Source organism: Eleutherodactylus coqui, chromosome 4 (genome assembly GCF_035609145.1).
Source record: "Eleutherodactylus coqui strain aEleCoq1 chromosome 4, aEleCoq1.hap1, whole genome shotgun sequence".
In the NCBI taxonomy this organism is placed as follows: Eukaryota; Metazoa; Chordata; class Amphibia; order Anura; family Eleutherodactylidae; genus Eleutherodactylus; species Eleutherodactylus coqui.
Genome location: NC_089840.1, coordinates 64574237 through 64587574, shown reverse-complemented (window position 1 = coordinate 64587574; position 13338 = coordinate 64574237). Strand labels below are relative to the sequence as shown.

The window sequence follows — 13338 nt, the reverse complement described above, 5'->3', positions numbered from 1 at the left end:
TACACGGAGCTACACGGAGCCCCATAGAGAAGAGGAGAAGACCCGGACTGCGCAAGCGCGGCTAATTTGGCCATCGGAGGGCGAAAATTAGTCGGCACCATGGAGACGAGGACGCCAGCAACGGAGCAGGTAAGTATAAAACTTTTTATAACTTCTGTATGGCTCATAATTAATGCACAATGTACATTACAAAGTGCATTATTATGGCCATACAGAAGTGTATAGACCCACTTGCTGCCTCGGGACATCTCCTTTAATGAAAGATGACTTATCCCAGAGAGTTATCACACTAAAGTTAAACTTTGTTACATCTGTAGCATCATTGAGACTACCATACATGGTGCAGTTTTATCACCTGAAGCAAAAATCTGAAATGCCCTTGAAGCCCGAGCTCGTACAGCTTATACACTCTGTTTAAAAAAAGTATTGGGACATCCAACCACCAACCCTTTGCTGTCAAACGAAGGGGATATGCAAATCGGATGAGTGAGCATTAGGGATGAAGGAGAGTTTCACACAGGCATATCCAAGTACATAAACCATCAAAATGCCACGAGGTGTAGAGTTGACAAACTTTCAATGGCGTATAATCTTGGGATGTCACCTGAGCAGCCAACCAGTACAGGACATCGCAGAACCTTTGGACTTCCACAGTCCACTGTTAGCAAAGTTATCCAGAAATAAAACCATCTGGCGTGTGTGCGGTACAGCCTCGTTAGGGGAGATCTCGTAAACTGATAGAATGTTAACAATGTAGCCTTGTATGAGCTGTGAAGACATCATGCACATCATCTGATGAAACACTCACTTGGGAGGTCTCACAGGCCATTGGAACAACCATTAGCTTCAGAACCATCCGTAGGGAATTGCATTTGAAGGGTTACCATGGAGGAGCTGATGCACACTAGCCCGACATCACAGCAGTAAATGCATAGAGACGCCTGCAGTGATGCTTGAAACGTCATTCTTGGACTGTAGATGAGTAGAAGCAAGTGTTGTGAACAGCACACCATCTTCCAATTGGATGGCCGCACTTGTGGTGGTTTCCCGAAGAGTTGTTCTTGTGTCGTCCCAACAGTGAAGTTTGGAGGAGGTTCTGTTATGGTGTGCATGCCCAACTCACCCATCCTTCCCCACACCACTATCTGATGCTCTCTTCAAGGCATGAAGGAAAATCCCTTTGCACATCTATTAGAATTTGGTGGAAAGCATGCCTAGGAAGGTTACTGCAATCACTGAGACCAAAGGCGGCCCAAAACCGCATTGAAAGAAGGCCGGGGAAAAAAATCACATTTCATCACCTTCTATGAGTGTCCCAGTGCTTAGCTCAACATAGTGTATAGTACATTAGTATAGATTTATTGAACCACAAGGCTTTTTACATTTAAAAGAGTTTTCAGGAACAGCATGTGTATCAAAATATAGCATATTTATTAGCAGTAATCCTAAAATATCAGCCTAGAGATCAAATATGAACTTAATTTAAATACAAAAGTTACAAATGCTCTAGATTTCTTAAAGGGGTTTTCCCACAACTTAAAATTGCTTCACAACCACTCTGTCCTTCCTGGTTGCTACTGAGCAGGACATGTGACTGCTGTAGCTAATCACTGGTCACAGCAGTGACCTTCTCTAGCCAGTGATTGGATGCAGCAGTCACATGTCTTGGTCAGCAGCAACCAGGAAGGACAGAGTGGTTGTGAAGCAATTTTAAGTCACAGGAAGGCCCCTTTAATTTTGGGGATTAATTCTGCACATGTGACCATTAAAATAATGGAGTGAATCAAATTGGATTGAGTTTAGGCAAAATCTGCATGTGATATGGATTGTGCAGTGGATTTCACTCTGATCATAGCAAATCTGCAGAGGAACAATTTGCTCTGTGTGATTGTGGTCTTAAAAGTTATATTTGCATTTGTAATCGGTTGTTAATTTCCCTGAGTTGTATCAGGTACTTATATAAGACATATCAAAGAAACATTTGTATCTAATAATTCATGTGATATGAGTTTAGTTCGCATCTTAAGGGGGTTGTCTGAAACCAAAGTCAAATTTCAGAATAGACACAAATGAGCCAACCCAGCCAATCGAATCATCTTTTGTTTCAAACTTTGCTAAAAGTATGTTTGTCCTGGCCGAACCATCAATAAATGTATGTACTATATAAATAAAGGGGATTATTATGAAGAAGAAACCCACTCAGTAGATAATTTTCTGAGGATGCATTCCCTTTCAGCTAATCCAAAAAGACATCTCGCTCATCATGATTTATAGTTAGAGATGAGCGAACGTGTTCTTCCGAGCTTGATATTTGTGCGAATATTAGGGTGTTCGGGATGTTCGTTATTCGTAACGAACACCATGCGGTGTTCTGGTTATTTTCACTTCCTTCCCTGAGACGTTAGCGCGCTTTTCTGGCCAATTGAAAGACAGGGAAGGCATTACAACTTCCCCCTGTGACGTTCAAGCCCTATACCACCCCCCTGCTGTGAGTGGCTGGGAAGATCAGGTGTCACCCGAACATAAAAGTCGGCCCCTCCCGCGGTTCGCCTCAGATGCGGTGTGAGTTAGATGAGGGACAGTGCTGTTTGTACCGGAGCTGCTGTAGGGAAAGAATTGGTAGTTAGTGTAGGCTTCAAGACCCCCCAAAGGTCCTTATTAGGGCCACTGATAGCTGTGTGTTGGCTGCTGTTAGCAGTGGCAAATTTTTTTTTCTCAAAATCGCCTCTGCAGACAGTTGCACCTGGCATTAGGGACAGAAGTGCTGCATAGGCAGGGAGAGTGTTAGGAGTGAGTGTAGCCTTCAAGAACCTCAACGGTCCTTTCTAGGGCCATATTTATCCGTGTGCAGTACTGTCCAGGCTGCTGTTAGCTGTGCTGCATTTTTTTTTGCTTCTCAAAATCGCCTCTGCAGACCATTGCACCCTCCATTGATACTGCAGGGAAAGAATTGTATAGGCAGGGTGACAACACAGTTGTTATTCATTGAATATACGCAGTGCTGCCTTTTGGTGCCAAAAAACTGAAAACAAATCTATTTGTCCAGCCTCTGTCCGTCCTAAGGGCTGTGGACACGTGTGAGCTGCGTGAACAACATTGCTAAATCAGACGCACCCAGCTACGCTTTACTGCTGGCTTCGCCATTTGCTTTCCTTAATTGGGAAAAAAATACCTGCTCTCCAAGAGTTATAATAACTCTGCTACCCTCACGTTCTGTGACACATAAGCAGGGACACAGCACAGTTATTAAACTTCTCATGTTCATTGAATATACGCAGTGCTGCCTTTTGGTGGAAAAAAACTGAAAACAAATCTATTTGTCCAGCCTCTGTCCGTCCTAAGGGCGGTGGAGACGTGTGAGCTGCGTGAACAACATTGCTAAATCAGACGCACCCAGCTACGCTTTACTGCTGGCTTCGCCATTTGCTTTCCTTAATTGGGAAAAAAATACCTGCTCTCCAAGAGTTATAATAACTCTGCTACCCTCACGTTCTGTGACACATAACCAGGGACACAGCACAGTTATTAAACTTCTCATGTTCATTGAATATACGCAGTGCTGCCTTTTGGTGGAAAAAAACTGAAAACAAATCTATTTGTCCAGCCTCTGTCCGTCCTAAGGGCGGTGGAGACGTGTGAGCTGCGTGAACAACATTGCTAAATCAGACGCACCCAGCTACGCTTTACTGCTGGCTTCGCCATTTGCTTTCCTTAATTGGGAAAAAAATACCTGCTCTCCAAGAGTTATAATAACTCTGCTACCCTCACGTTCTGTGACACATAAGCAGGGACACAGCACAGTTATTAAACTTCTCATGTTCATTGAATATACGCAGTGCTGCCTTTTGGTGGAAAAAAACTGAAAACAAATCTATTTGTCCAGCCTCTGTCCGTCCTAAGGGCGGTGGAGACGTGTGAGCTGCGTGAACAACATTGCTAAATCAGACGCACCCAGCTACGCTTTACTGCTGGCTTCGCCATTTGCTTTCCTTAATTGGGAAAAAAATACCTGCTCTCCAAGAGTTATAATAACTCTGCTACCCTCACGTTCTGTGACACATAAGCAGGGGCACAGCACAGTTATTAAACTTCTCATGTTCATTGAATATACGCAGTGCTGCCTTTTGGTGGAAAAAAACTGAAAACAAATCTATTTGTCCAGCCTCTGTCCGTCCTAAGGGCGGTGGAGACGTGTGAGCTGCGTGAACAACATTACTAAATCAGACGCACCCAGCTACGCTTTACTGCTGGCTTCGCCATTTGCTTTCCTTAATTGGGAAAAAAATACCTGCTCTCCAAGAGTTATAATAACTCTGCTACCCTCACGTTCTGTGACACATAAGCAGGGACACAGCACAGTTATTAAACTTAGATAATTCATTCACTAGAGGCAGTGGGGCCTTTCGTTTTCCAAAAAGGGCAAAAATTATATTTGGCCTGCAGTCTTGCGCCAATTTATTTCCTGCCTGTGAAATCAAATCACTGGTAATACAGCATGCTGAGGGGTAGGGGTAGGCCTAGAGGACGTGGACGCGGCCGAGGACGCGGAGGGCCAAGTCAGGGTGTGGGCACAGGCCAAGCTCCTGATCCAGGTGTGTCGCAGCCGACTGCTGCGCGATTAGGAGAGAGGCATGTTTCTGGCGTCCCCACATTCATCGCCCAATTAATGGGTCCACGCGGGAGACGGTTATTAGAAAATGAGCAGTGTGAGCAGGTCCTGTCCTGGATGGCAGAAAGTGCTTCGAGCAACCTATCGTCTACCCGCAGTTCTGCGCCGTCCACTGCTGCCAATCCGAATCCTCTGTCTGCTGCTCCTCCTTCCTCCCAGCCTCCTCACTCCACTACAATAACACCTGCTCAGGAGCGGGAACACTCCCAGGAACTGTTCTCGGGCCCCTGCTTAGATTGGGCAGCAGCGGTTCCTCTCCCACCAGAGGAGTTTATCGTCACTGATGCCCAACCATTCGAAAGTTCCCGGGGTCCGGGGGAAGAGGCTGGGGACTTCCGCCAACTGTCTCAACAACTTTCTGTGGGTGAGGAGGACGATGACGATCAGACACAGTTGTCTTGCAGTGAGGTAGTAGTAAGGGCAGTAAGTCCGAGGGAGCAGCGCACAGAGGATTCGGAGGAAGAGCAGCAGGACGATGAGGTGACTGACCCCACCTGGTGTGCAACGCTTACTCAGGAGGACAGGTCTTCAGAGGGGGAGTCAAGGGCATCAGCAGGGCAGGTTGCAAGAGGCAGTGCGGTGGCCAGGGGTAGAGGCAGGGCCAGACCGAATAATCCACCAAGTGTTTCCCAAAGCGCCCCCTCGCGCCATGCCACCCTGCAGAGGCCGAGGTGCTCTAAGGTCTGGCAGTTTTTCACAGAGACGCCTGACGACCGACGAACAGTGGTGTGCAACCTTTGTTGCGCAAAGCTCAGCCGGGGAGCCAACACCAACAGCCTCACCACCACCACCATGCGCAGACATATGATGGCCAAGCACCCCACAAGGTGGGACGAAGGCCGTTCACCGCCTCCGGTTTGCACCCCTGCCTCTCCCCCTGTGCCCCAACCTGCCACTGAGATGCAACCCCCCTCTCAGGACACAGGCACTACCGCCTCATGGCCTGCACCCACACCCTCATCTCCGCTGTCCTCGGCCCCATCCAGCAGTGTAGTTCAGCGCACCGTTCAGCCGTCGCTTGCGCAAGTGTTCGAGCGCAAGCGCAAGTACGCCGCCACGCACCCGCACGCTCAAACGTTAACCGTCCGCATAGCAAAATTCATCAGCCTTGAGATGCTGCCGTATAGGGTTGTGGAAACTGAGTCCTTCAAAAGTATCATGGAGGCGGCGGCCCCGCGCTACTCAGTTCCCAGTCGCCACTACTTTTCCCGATGTGCCGTCCCAGCCCTGCACGACCACGTCTCCCGCAACATTGTGCGCGCCCTCACCAACGCGGTTACTGCCACGGTCCACTTAACTACGGACACGTGGACAAGCACAGGCGGGCAGGGCCACTACATCTCCCTGACGGCACATTGGGTGAATTTAGTGGAGGCTGGGACAGAGTCAGAGCCTGGGACCGCTCACGTCCTACCCACCCCCAGAATTGCGGGCCCCAGCTCGGTGCTGGTATCTGCGGAGGTGTATGCTTCCTCCACTAAAGCACCCTCCTCCTCCTCCTCCTCCTCTGTCTCGCAATCAAGATGTGTTAGCAGCAGCATGTCGCCAGCAGTCGGTGTCGCGCGGTGTGGCAGCACAGCGGTGGGCAAGCGTCAGCAGGCCGTGCTGAAACTACTCAGCTTAGGCGATAAGAGGCACACGGCCCACGAACTGCTGCAGGGTCTGACACAGCAGACCGACCGCTGGCTTGCGCCGCTGAGCCTCCAACCGGGCATGGTCGTGTGTGACAACGGCCGTAACCTGGTGGCGGCTCTGCAGCTCGGCAGCCTCACGCACGTGCCATGCCTGGCCCACGTCTTTAATTTGGTGGTTCAGCGGTTTCTGAAAAGCTACCCACGCTTGTCAGACCTGCTCGTAAAGGCGCGCCGGCTCTGCGCACATTTCCGCAAGTCCCACACGGACGCTGCCACCCTGCGCACCCTGCAACATCACTTTAAGCTGCCAGTGCACCGACTGCTGTGCGACGTGCCCACACGGTGGAACTCTACGCTCCACATGTTGGCCAGGCTCTATGAACAACGTAGAGCTATAGTCGAATACCAACTCCAACATGGGCGGCGCAGTGGGAGTCAGCCTCCTCAATTCCTTTCAGAAGAGTGGGCCTGGTTGGCAGACATCTGCCATGTCCTTGGTAATTTTGAGGAGTCTACCCAGGTGGTGAGCGGCGATGCTACAATCATTAGCGTCACCATTCCTCTGCTATGCATCTTGAGAAATTCCCTGCAAACCATAAAGGCAGCTGCTTTGCGCTCGGAAACGGGGGCGGGGGAAGACAGTATGCCGCTGGATAGTCAGGGCACCCTCCTGTCTATTTCTCAGCGCGTACAGGAGGAGGAGGAGGAGCATGAGGAGGATGAGGAGGAGGGGGAAGAGACAGCTTGGCCCGCTGCTGACGGTACACCGGCTGATTGCCTGTCATCCTTTCAGCGTGTATGGCCTGAGGAGGAGGAGGAGGAGGATCCTGATAGTGATCTTCCTAGTGAAGACAGCCATGTGTTGCGTACAGGTACCCTGGCACACATGGCTGACTTCATGTTAGGATGCCTTTCTCGTGACCCTCGCGTTGCACGCATTCTGGCCACGACGGATTACTGGGTGTACACACTGCTCGATCCACGGTATAAGGAGAACCTGCCCACTCTGATTCCCGAAGAGGAAAGGGGTTCGAGAGTGTTGCTATACCACAGGACCCTTGCGGACAAGCTGATGGTAAAATTCCCAGCCGACAGCGCTAGTGGCAGAAGGCGCAGTACCGAGGGCAAGGTAGCAGGGGATGTGCGTAGATCGAGCAGCATGTACATCCCAGGCAGTGCAACAGTCTTTAAGGGCCTGGCCAGCTTTATGGCTCCCCACCAAGACTGTGTCACCGCTCCCCAGTCACGGCTGAGTCGGCGGGAGCACTGTAAAAGGATGGTGAGGGAGTACGTAGCGGATCGCACGACCATCCTTGGTGACGCCTCTGCCCCCTACAACTACTGGGTGTCGAAGCTGGACATGTGGCCTGAACTAGCGCTGTATGCCCTGGAGGTGCTTGCTTGTCCTGCGGCTAGCGTCTTGTCGGAGAGGGTGTTTAGTGCGGCTGGGGGAATCATCACAGATAAGCGTAGCCGCTTGTCAACCGACAGTGCCGACAGGCTAACACTCATCAAGATGAACAAAGGCTGGATTTCCCCAGACTTCTGTTCTCCACCAGCGGACAGCAGCGATACGTAAGCAATACGTAGGCTGCACCCGCGGATGGAAGCTACGTTCTCTCTCACCATCCAAAACGGGGACATTTCTGCTTCATCAATCTGTGTCTAATATTCCTCCTCCTCCTGCTCCTCCTCCTGAAACCTCACGTAATCACGCTGAACGGGCAATTTTTCTTAGGGCCACAAGGCTCACTCAAATAATTTTTCAGAACAATTTTTATAAGTTTCAATGCGCTTAAAAGCATTGGAACTTTAACTTGAACCAATTTTTCGTTACACTGGGCTGCCTCCAGGCCTAGTTACCACTTAAGCCACATTAACCAAAGCGATTAATGGGTTTCACCTGCCCTCTTGGCTGGCCATGGCCAATTTTTGGGATGTACATTAGTACTGTTGATACAGCAATTTTTGTGGGCCCTCGCCTACAGTGTAATCAAATTAATTTTTAGCCCACCTGCATTACAGCTGACGTTACCTCAGCTGTGTTGGGCAATGCAATGGGATATTTTTATGTACCGCCGGTGGGTTCCAGGGAGCCACCCATGCTGTAGGTGCACACTGAGTTTTTAATACATCTGTACACTTCTAAAGAACCCGTCTGACTGGGCCATGCAGTGTGGGCCGAAGCCCACCTGCATTAAGCACGACATTACTACCTCAGCTGTGTTGGGCAATGCAATGGGATATTTTTATGTACCGCCGGTGGGTTCCAGGGAGCCACCCATGCTGTAGGTGCACACTGAGTTTTTAAGACATCTGTACACTTCTAAAGAACCCGTCTGACTGGGCCATGCAGTGTGGGCCGAAGCCCACCTGCATTAAGCACGACATTACTACCTCAGCTGTGTTGGGCAATGCAATGGGATATTTTTATGTACCGCCGGTGGGTTCCAGGGAGCCACCCATGCTGTAGGTGCACACTGAGTTTTTAAGACATCTGTACACTTCTAAAGAACCCGTCTGACTGGGCCATGCAGTGTGGGCCGAAGCCCACCTGCATTAAGCACGACATTACTACCTCAGCTGTGTTGGGCAATGCAATGGGATATTTTTATGTACCGCCGGTGGGTTCCAGGGAGCCACCCATGCTGTAGGTGCACACTGAGTTTTTAAGACATCTGTACACTTCTAAAGAACCCGTCTGACTGGGCCATGCAGTGTGGGCCGAAGCCCACCTGTATTACGCACGACATTACTACCTCAGCTGTGTTGGGCAATGCAATGGGATATTTCTATGTACCGCCGGTGGCTTCCTGGCACCCACCCAGGCAGTGGGTCCACAGGGAGTTTAACCTACATGTGTCCACTTGTAAAGAACCCCAGTCTGACTGGGGCATGCAGTGTGGGCCGAAAACCACCTGCATTAACCCTTTCCAGTCCACTGTGTGACCTGTGAAGACATTAGGGTTTAAGGCTGTACAGCTCCGTTGTTGGTAGACGTCCGTCGGGGTTCTCTTACTGTATATTGCCAGCCTCTCTGCTGTCGGAGCCTATCCTACGTGTCAGCTCATGCAGTACTGGCTTTAGCCAGCATATAGCGCCGTTGTATAACAGCAGAAAAAGAGTAAGCCCCCTAGGAAAACCATATACAAATTGGATTGGAAAGGGTTAAGCACAACATTACTACCTCAGCTGTGTTGGGCAATGCAATGGGATATTTCTATGTACCGCCGGTGGCTTCCTGGCACCCACCCATGCTGTAGGTGCACTCGGAGTTTTTACTACATCTGTACACTTATAAAGAACCCCAGTCAGACTGGGGCATGCAGTGTGGGCCGAAGCCCACCTGCATTAAGCACGACATTACTACCTCAGCTGTGTTGGGCAATGCAATGGGATATTTCTGTGTACCGCCGGTGGGTTCCAGGGAGCCACCCATGCTGTGGGTCGACAGGGACTTCACAATAGGGAGTTGTACCTGCCTGTGTCTATGAATTAAAAAGCCCGGTCTGACTGGGGCATGCAGACACCTTGACAGAATGAATAGTGTGTGGCACATAGGTTCCCCATTGCTATGCCCACGTGTGCAGCTCCTGATGGCGGTGGCACAGGATTCTATTTCTCATTGCTTCTGTACAGCATTGTGGGCTATCGCTCCGCCACTTTTAAAGAGGGTCGCTGCCTAGCCGTGCCAACCTCTGCAGTGTGTGCCTGCGGTCCCTCGTCATGGCAGACGCAATTCTAAATAGACATGAGCGTGGTGTGGCATGAGGGCAGCTGAAGGCTGCCCAGGGACACTTTGGTGTGCGCTGTGGGGGGGGAGGGGGGGCGGTTGGGCAGCATGTAACCCAGGAGAAGTGGCAGTGGAGTGTCATCCAGGCAGTGATTGTGCTTTGTTGTAGCTAGTGTGGTGCTTAGCAAAGGTATGCCATGCTAATGAGGGCTTTTCAGAAGTAAAAGTTGTTGGGAGGGGGGGGGCACTCTTGCCGGTATTGTGGCTTAATAGTGGGACCTGTGAACTTGAGATGCAGCCCAACATGTAGCCCCTCGCCTGCCCTATCCGTTTCTGTGTCATTCCCATCACTTTGTTGAATTGCCCAGATTTTCACACATGAAAACCTTAGCGAGCATCGGCGAAATACAAAAATGCTCTGGTCGCCCATTGACTTCAATGGGGTTCGTTGTTCGAAACGAACCCTCGAGCATCGCGGGAAGTTCGTTCCGAATAACGAACACCCGAACATTTTGGTGTTCGCTCATCTCTATTTATAGTAGAAGATTCATTGCTAAAGCAATCACCAATTAAACTATAGAGGACATCATTAAACTTGACTTCTTTGCTGTGTCTAAGATATAAAGACTAGCCATGGCACCCTTCTACCGGTGGCTTTGGGTCTAGGTTATATAAGCAAATAGATACAATAGCATTATGTCCTAAACATGAACTTTATTTATACCTGCAGGAATCAGGATTATCCGTTTGGCTTGGACAGAAATTGACACCATTGGAGAGTATACCCCCTGTAGCCATTGCCCTGGTCTTATGTCTGCTGGTTGCTACGTTTACCGAATGTACCAGTAATGTGGCCACAACAACTCTTTTCTTACCCATCCTGGCATCCATGGTAAGAGTTCCGTATCAAAATATTAATGACATCCTGTCACCTTTCTGACTTTATTAGTAGGATGACCATTATATGTAATGGCTGTCTACGGATCTGCCTCTAACAAGTCAAGTGGTAGCATCAGCAAATTAAGTGGCATGGTAATTTTCTAGTGCCACTGTTATTTCATTATAGTAGTCAGTGGAGGTACATCAGTCAGACCCCCACCATCTGGAAATTGGTAGCATATCTTAAAGCAATCCTCCGCTCAGGGCCGTAGCTAAAGGCTCATGGGCCCAGGTGCAAAACTTTATCTTGGCGCTCCTCAACTTCTCTTAACCCCTAAGGGCGAGCACCCACTGGCGTTTGCGTTCTCCGCGGGAAAAAAACGCAGCGTTTTCGCCGCGTTTCTCGCGTTTTTTCCGCGCGTTTTTCGCGGCGTTTTCGCGGCGTTTTCCGTTAATTTCCATTGACATTCATGGGTGCATTAGGAGAAAAATAGGGACACATATGCAACTGACAGTTCCTATGTTAAAAACGCAAACGCAACGCAAAAAAAACGCCAGTGGACAGGAACACATGTTATCTCTATGCCTGTGCAGGAAAAACGCAAAACGCAAAACGCAGGTAAAAAAACGCCAGTGGGTGCTCGCCCTTAGGCAGAGGCGAAACTTGAAGTTCCTGGGCCCTAATGCAAAACCTGTAACAGGGCTCCGAACTATAATGCTTTATTCATAGTACTGGGCTCCCTATATGGAGAAGAGATGCCTTATGGGCCCTCTAAGGCTCCTGGGCCTGGGTGCAACTGCATCCCCTATAGTTATGCCAGTGCTTCCAGTTTCAGGACAAATTCTATCCCTGGACTGGAGGAGGTAGGATATATTACCTGCTGTCATTCTTCTCAACTGATGTCCCTCTGATTCAGGATCCTGTTTTCAGCTGTCCAAAATGGTCAGTGCAATTCTCTAGATACCTAATGCACACTGTGCACCACTGATCATGTGAGCAGTGCAGGCCAATCAGAGAGCAGGTATAGTGCATTGTTAGCCTAACACTACCAATGCACTGTAGAAATAAGGTATTCTAAAGATTGTGTGTGCCATCCAAAACAGTGGTTTATAGAGGCATCAGGAAAGAAGACCAACAGCAGGTAATATATCTGCTCTCTCGAGTCTCAGGACAAAATTTTGTCCGCAAACTGGAGGGTCACTTTAACGATTTCCACCAATGTCTTTAATAAGACTACCGCTTTAACAATGGGCTATGTAGCAGCAGAACCTGTTCAGAGAAGCTTTTTCCCTAGTGCACTCCCAGTCAGTACAGACAATGAATATACATCTTGGGGAAAATCTACTTAGACCGGTATTTTATACAGTATGTCAGTGTAAGTTCAAAGTGCTCTGGAATGAGTGTGCCAAATTTATTAATACATTTGGCACATGTCTGGCCAGTCCGTGAGCCAGAATGTGAAATCTGTACCAGCCATAAAATGCTATGGATTTCTATTGTAATTTATTCAACCTTCTGATCAGAGGCGTAACTTGAAGCTTCTGGGCCCCATGGCAAAATCTGTAATAGGGCCTCCAACTATAATGCTTTATTCATAGTACTAGGCTTCCTATATGGAGAAGAGAGGCCTTATGGGCCCCCTAAGGCTCCTGGGCCCGGGTGCAACCGCATCCCCTGCACCCTCTATAGTTACGCCCATGCTTCTGATGTAAATTATAGTAAATCTGTTGAGCCACCTAGAGGCCACACACCCATTTTGCTGACCTTGCCCACTTTTAGAAAAGTTTTTAGAAGGGAGCAAAAAGGTAAAAAAAATTACAAATCGCTGCACAAGTACAACTCCCACATAAATGTGTGATCATTTTTATTACAGAATTCTGGCACAAGTAGTTTAATAAATCTCTCTCCCTTTGTATCCTGCCCAGGTGATAAATATATTTTGTAATCATGGGGTGCCAACAGTTTCAGGTATAAAAAATCTTGCAAAATGTCACGCAAAACTTGCTTGTACAAAAAGTTTGCAACTTTAGGCAGTTTGCACTGCCACTCACTACTTTCCTGAATAGGGGGCGTAGCTTCCCAGACAGACACATTTATGTATAATTTACACCAGAAAATGATGTAAACAGAGATATATACCACATTGGACCTGGCGTACATTTCTGCACCTAATATATGAAGATATTGTGTGCCATGGGAATAAAATATTAAAGGGGTTGTCCCGCGCCGAAATGTTTTTTTTTGTTTTTTTTTACCCCCCCCCCCCCCCCCCCCCGTTCGGCATGAGACAACCCCGATGCAGGGGTTAAAAAAACAAACCGGAGAGTGCTTACCTGAATCCCGGCGGTCCGGCGTCTTCATACTCACCTGCTGAAGATGGCCGCCGGGGTCTGCTCCCTCCGTGGACCGCAGCTCTTCTGTG

At 49.0% G+C, this 13338-nt stretch overlaps 1 protein-coding gene across 1 annotated transcript in view; it reads left to right on the top strand.

Moving 5' to 3' along the window:
• Positions 1–13338, top strand: part of SLC13A2 (solute carrier family 13 member 2) — a 53924-nt gene that overhangs the window by 33347 nt on the left and 7239 nt on the right. The window contains exon 10 of the mRNA XM_066599604.1: positions 10767–10928. Coding sequence (XP_066455701.1) covers positions 10767–10928 — 162 coding nt within the window. The remainder of the gene's footprint in view (positions 1–10766; positions 10929–13338) is intronic.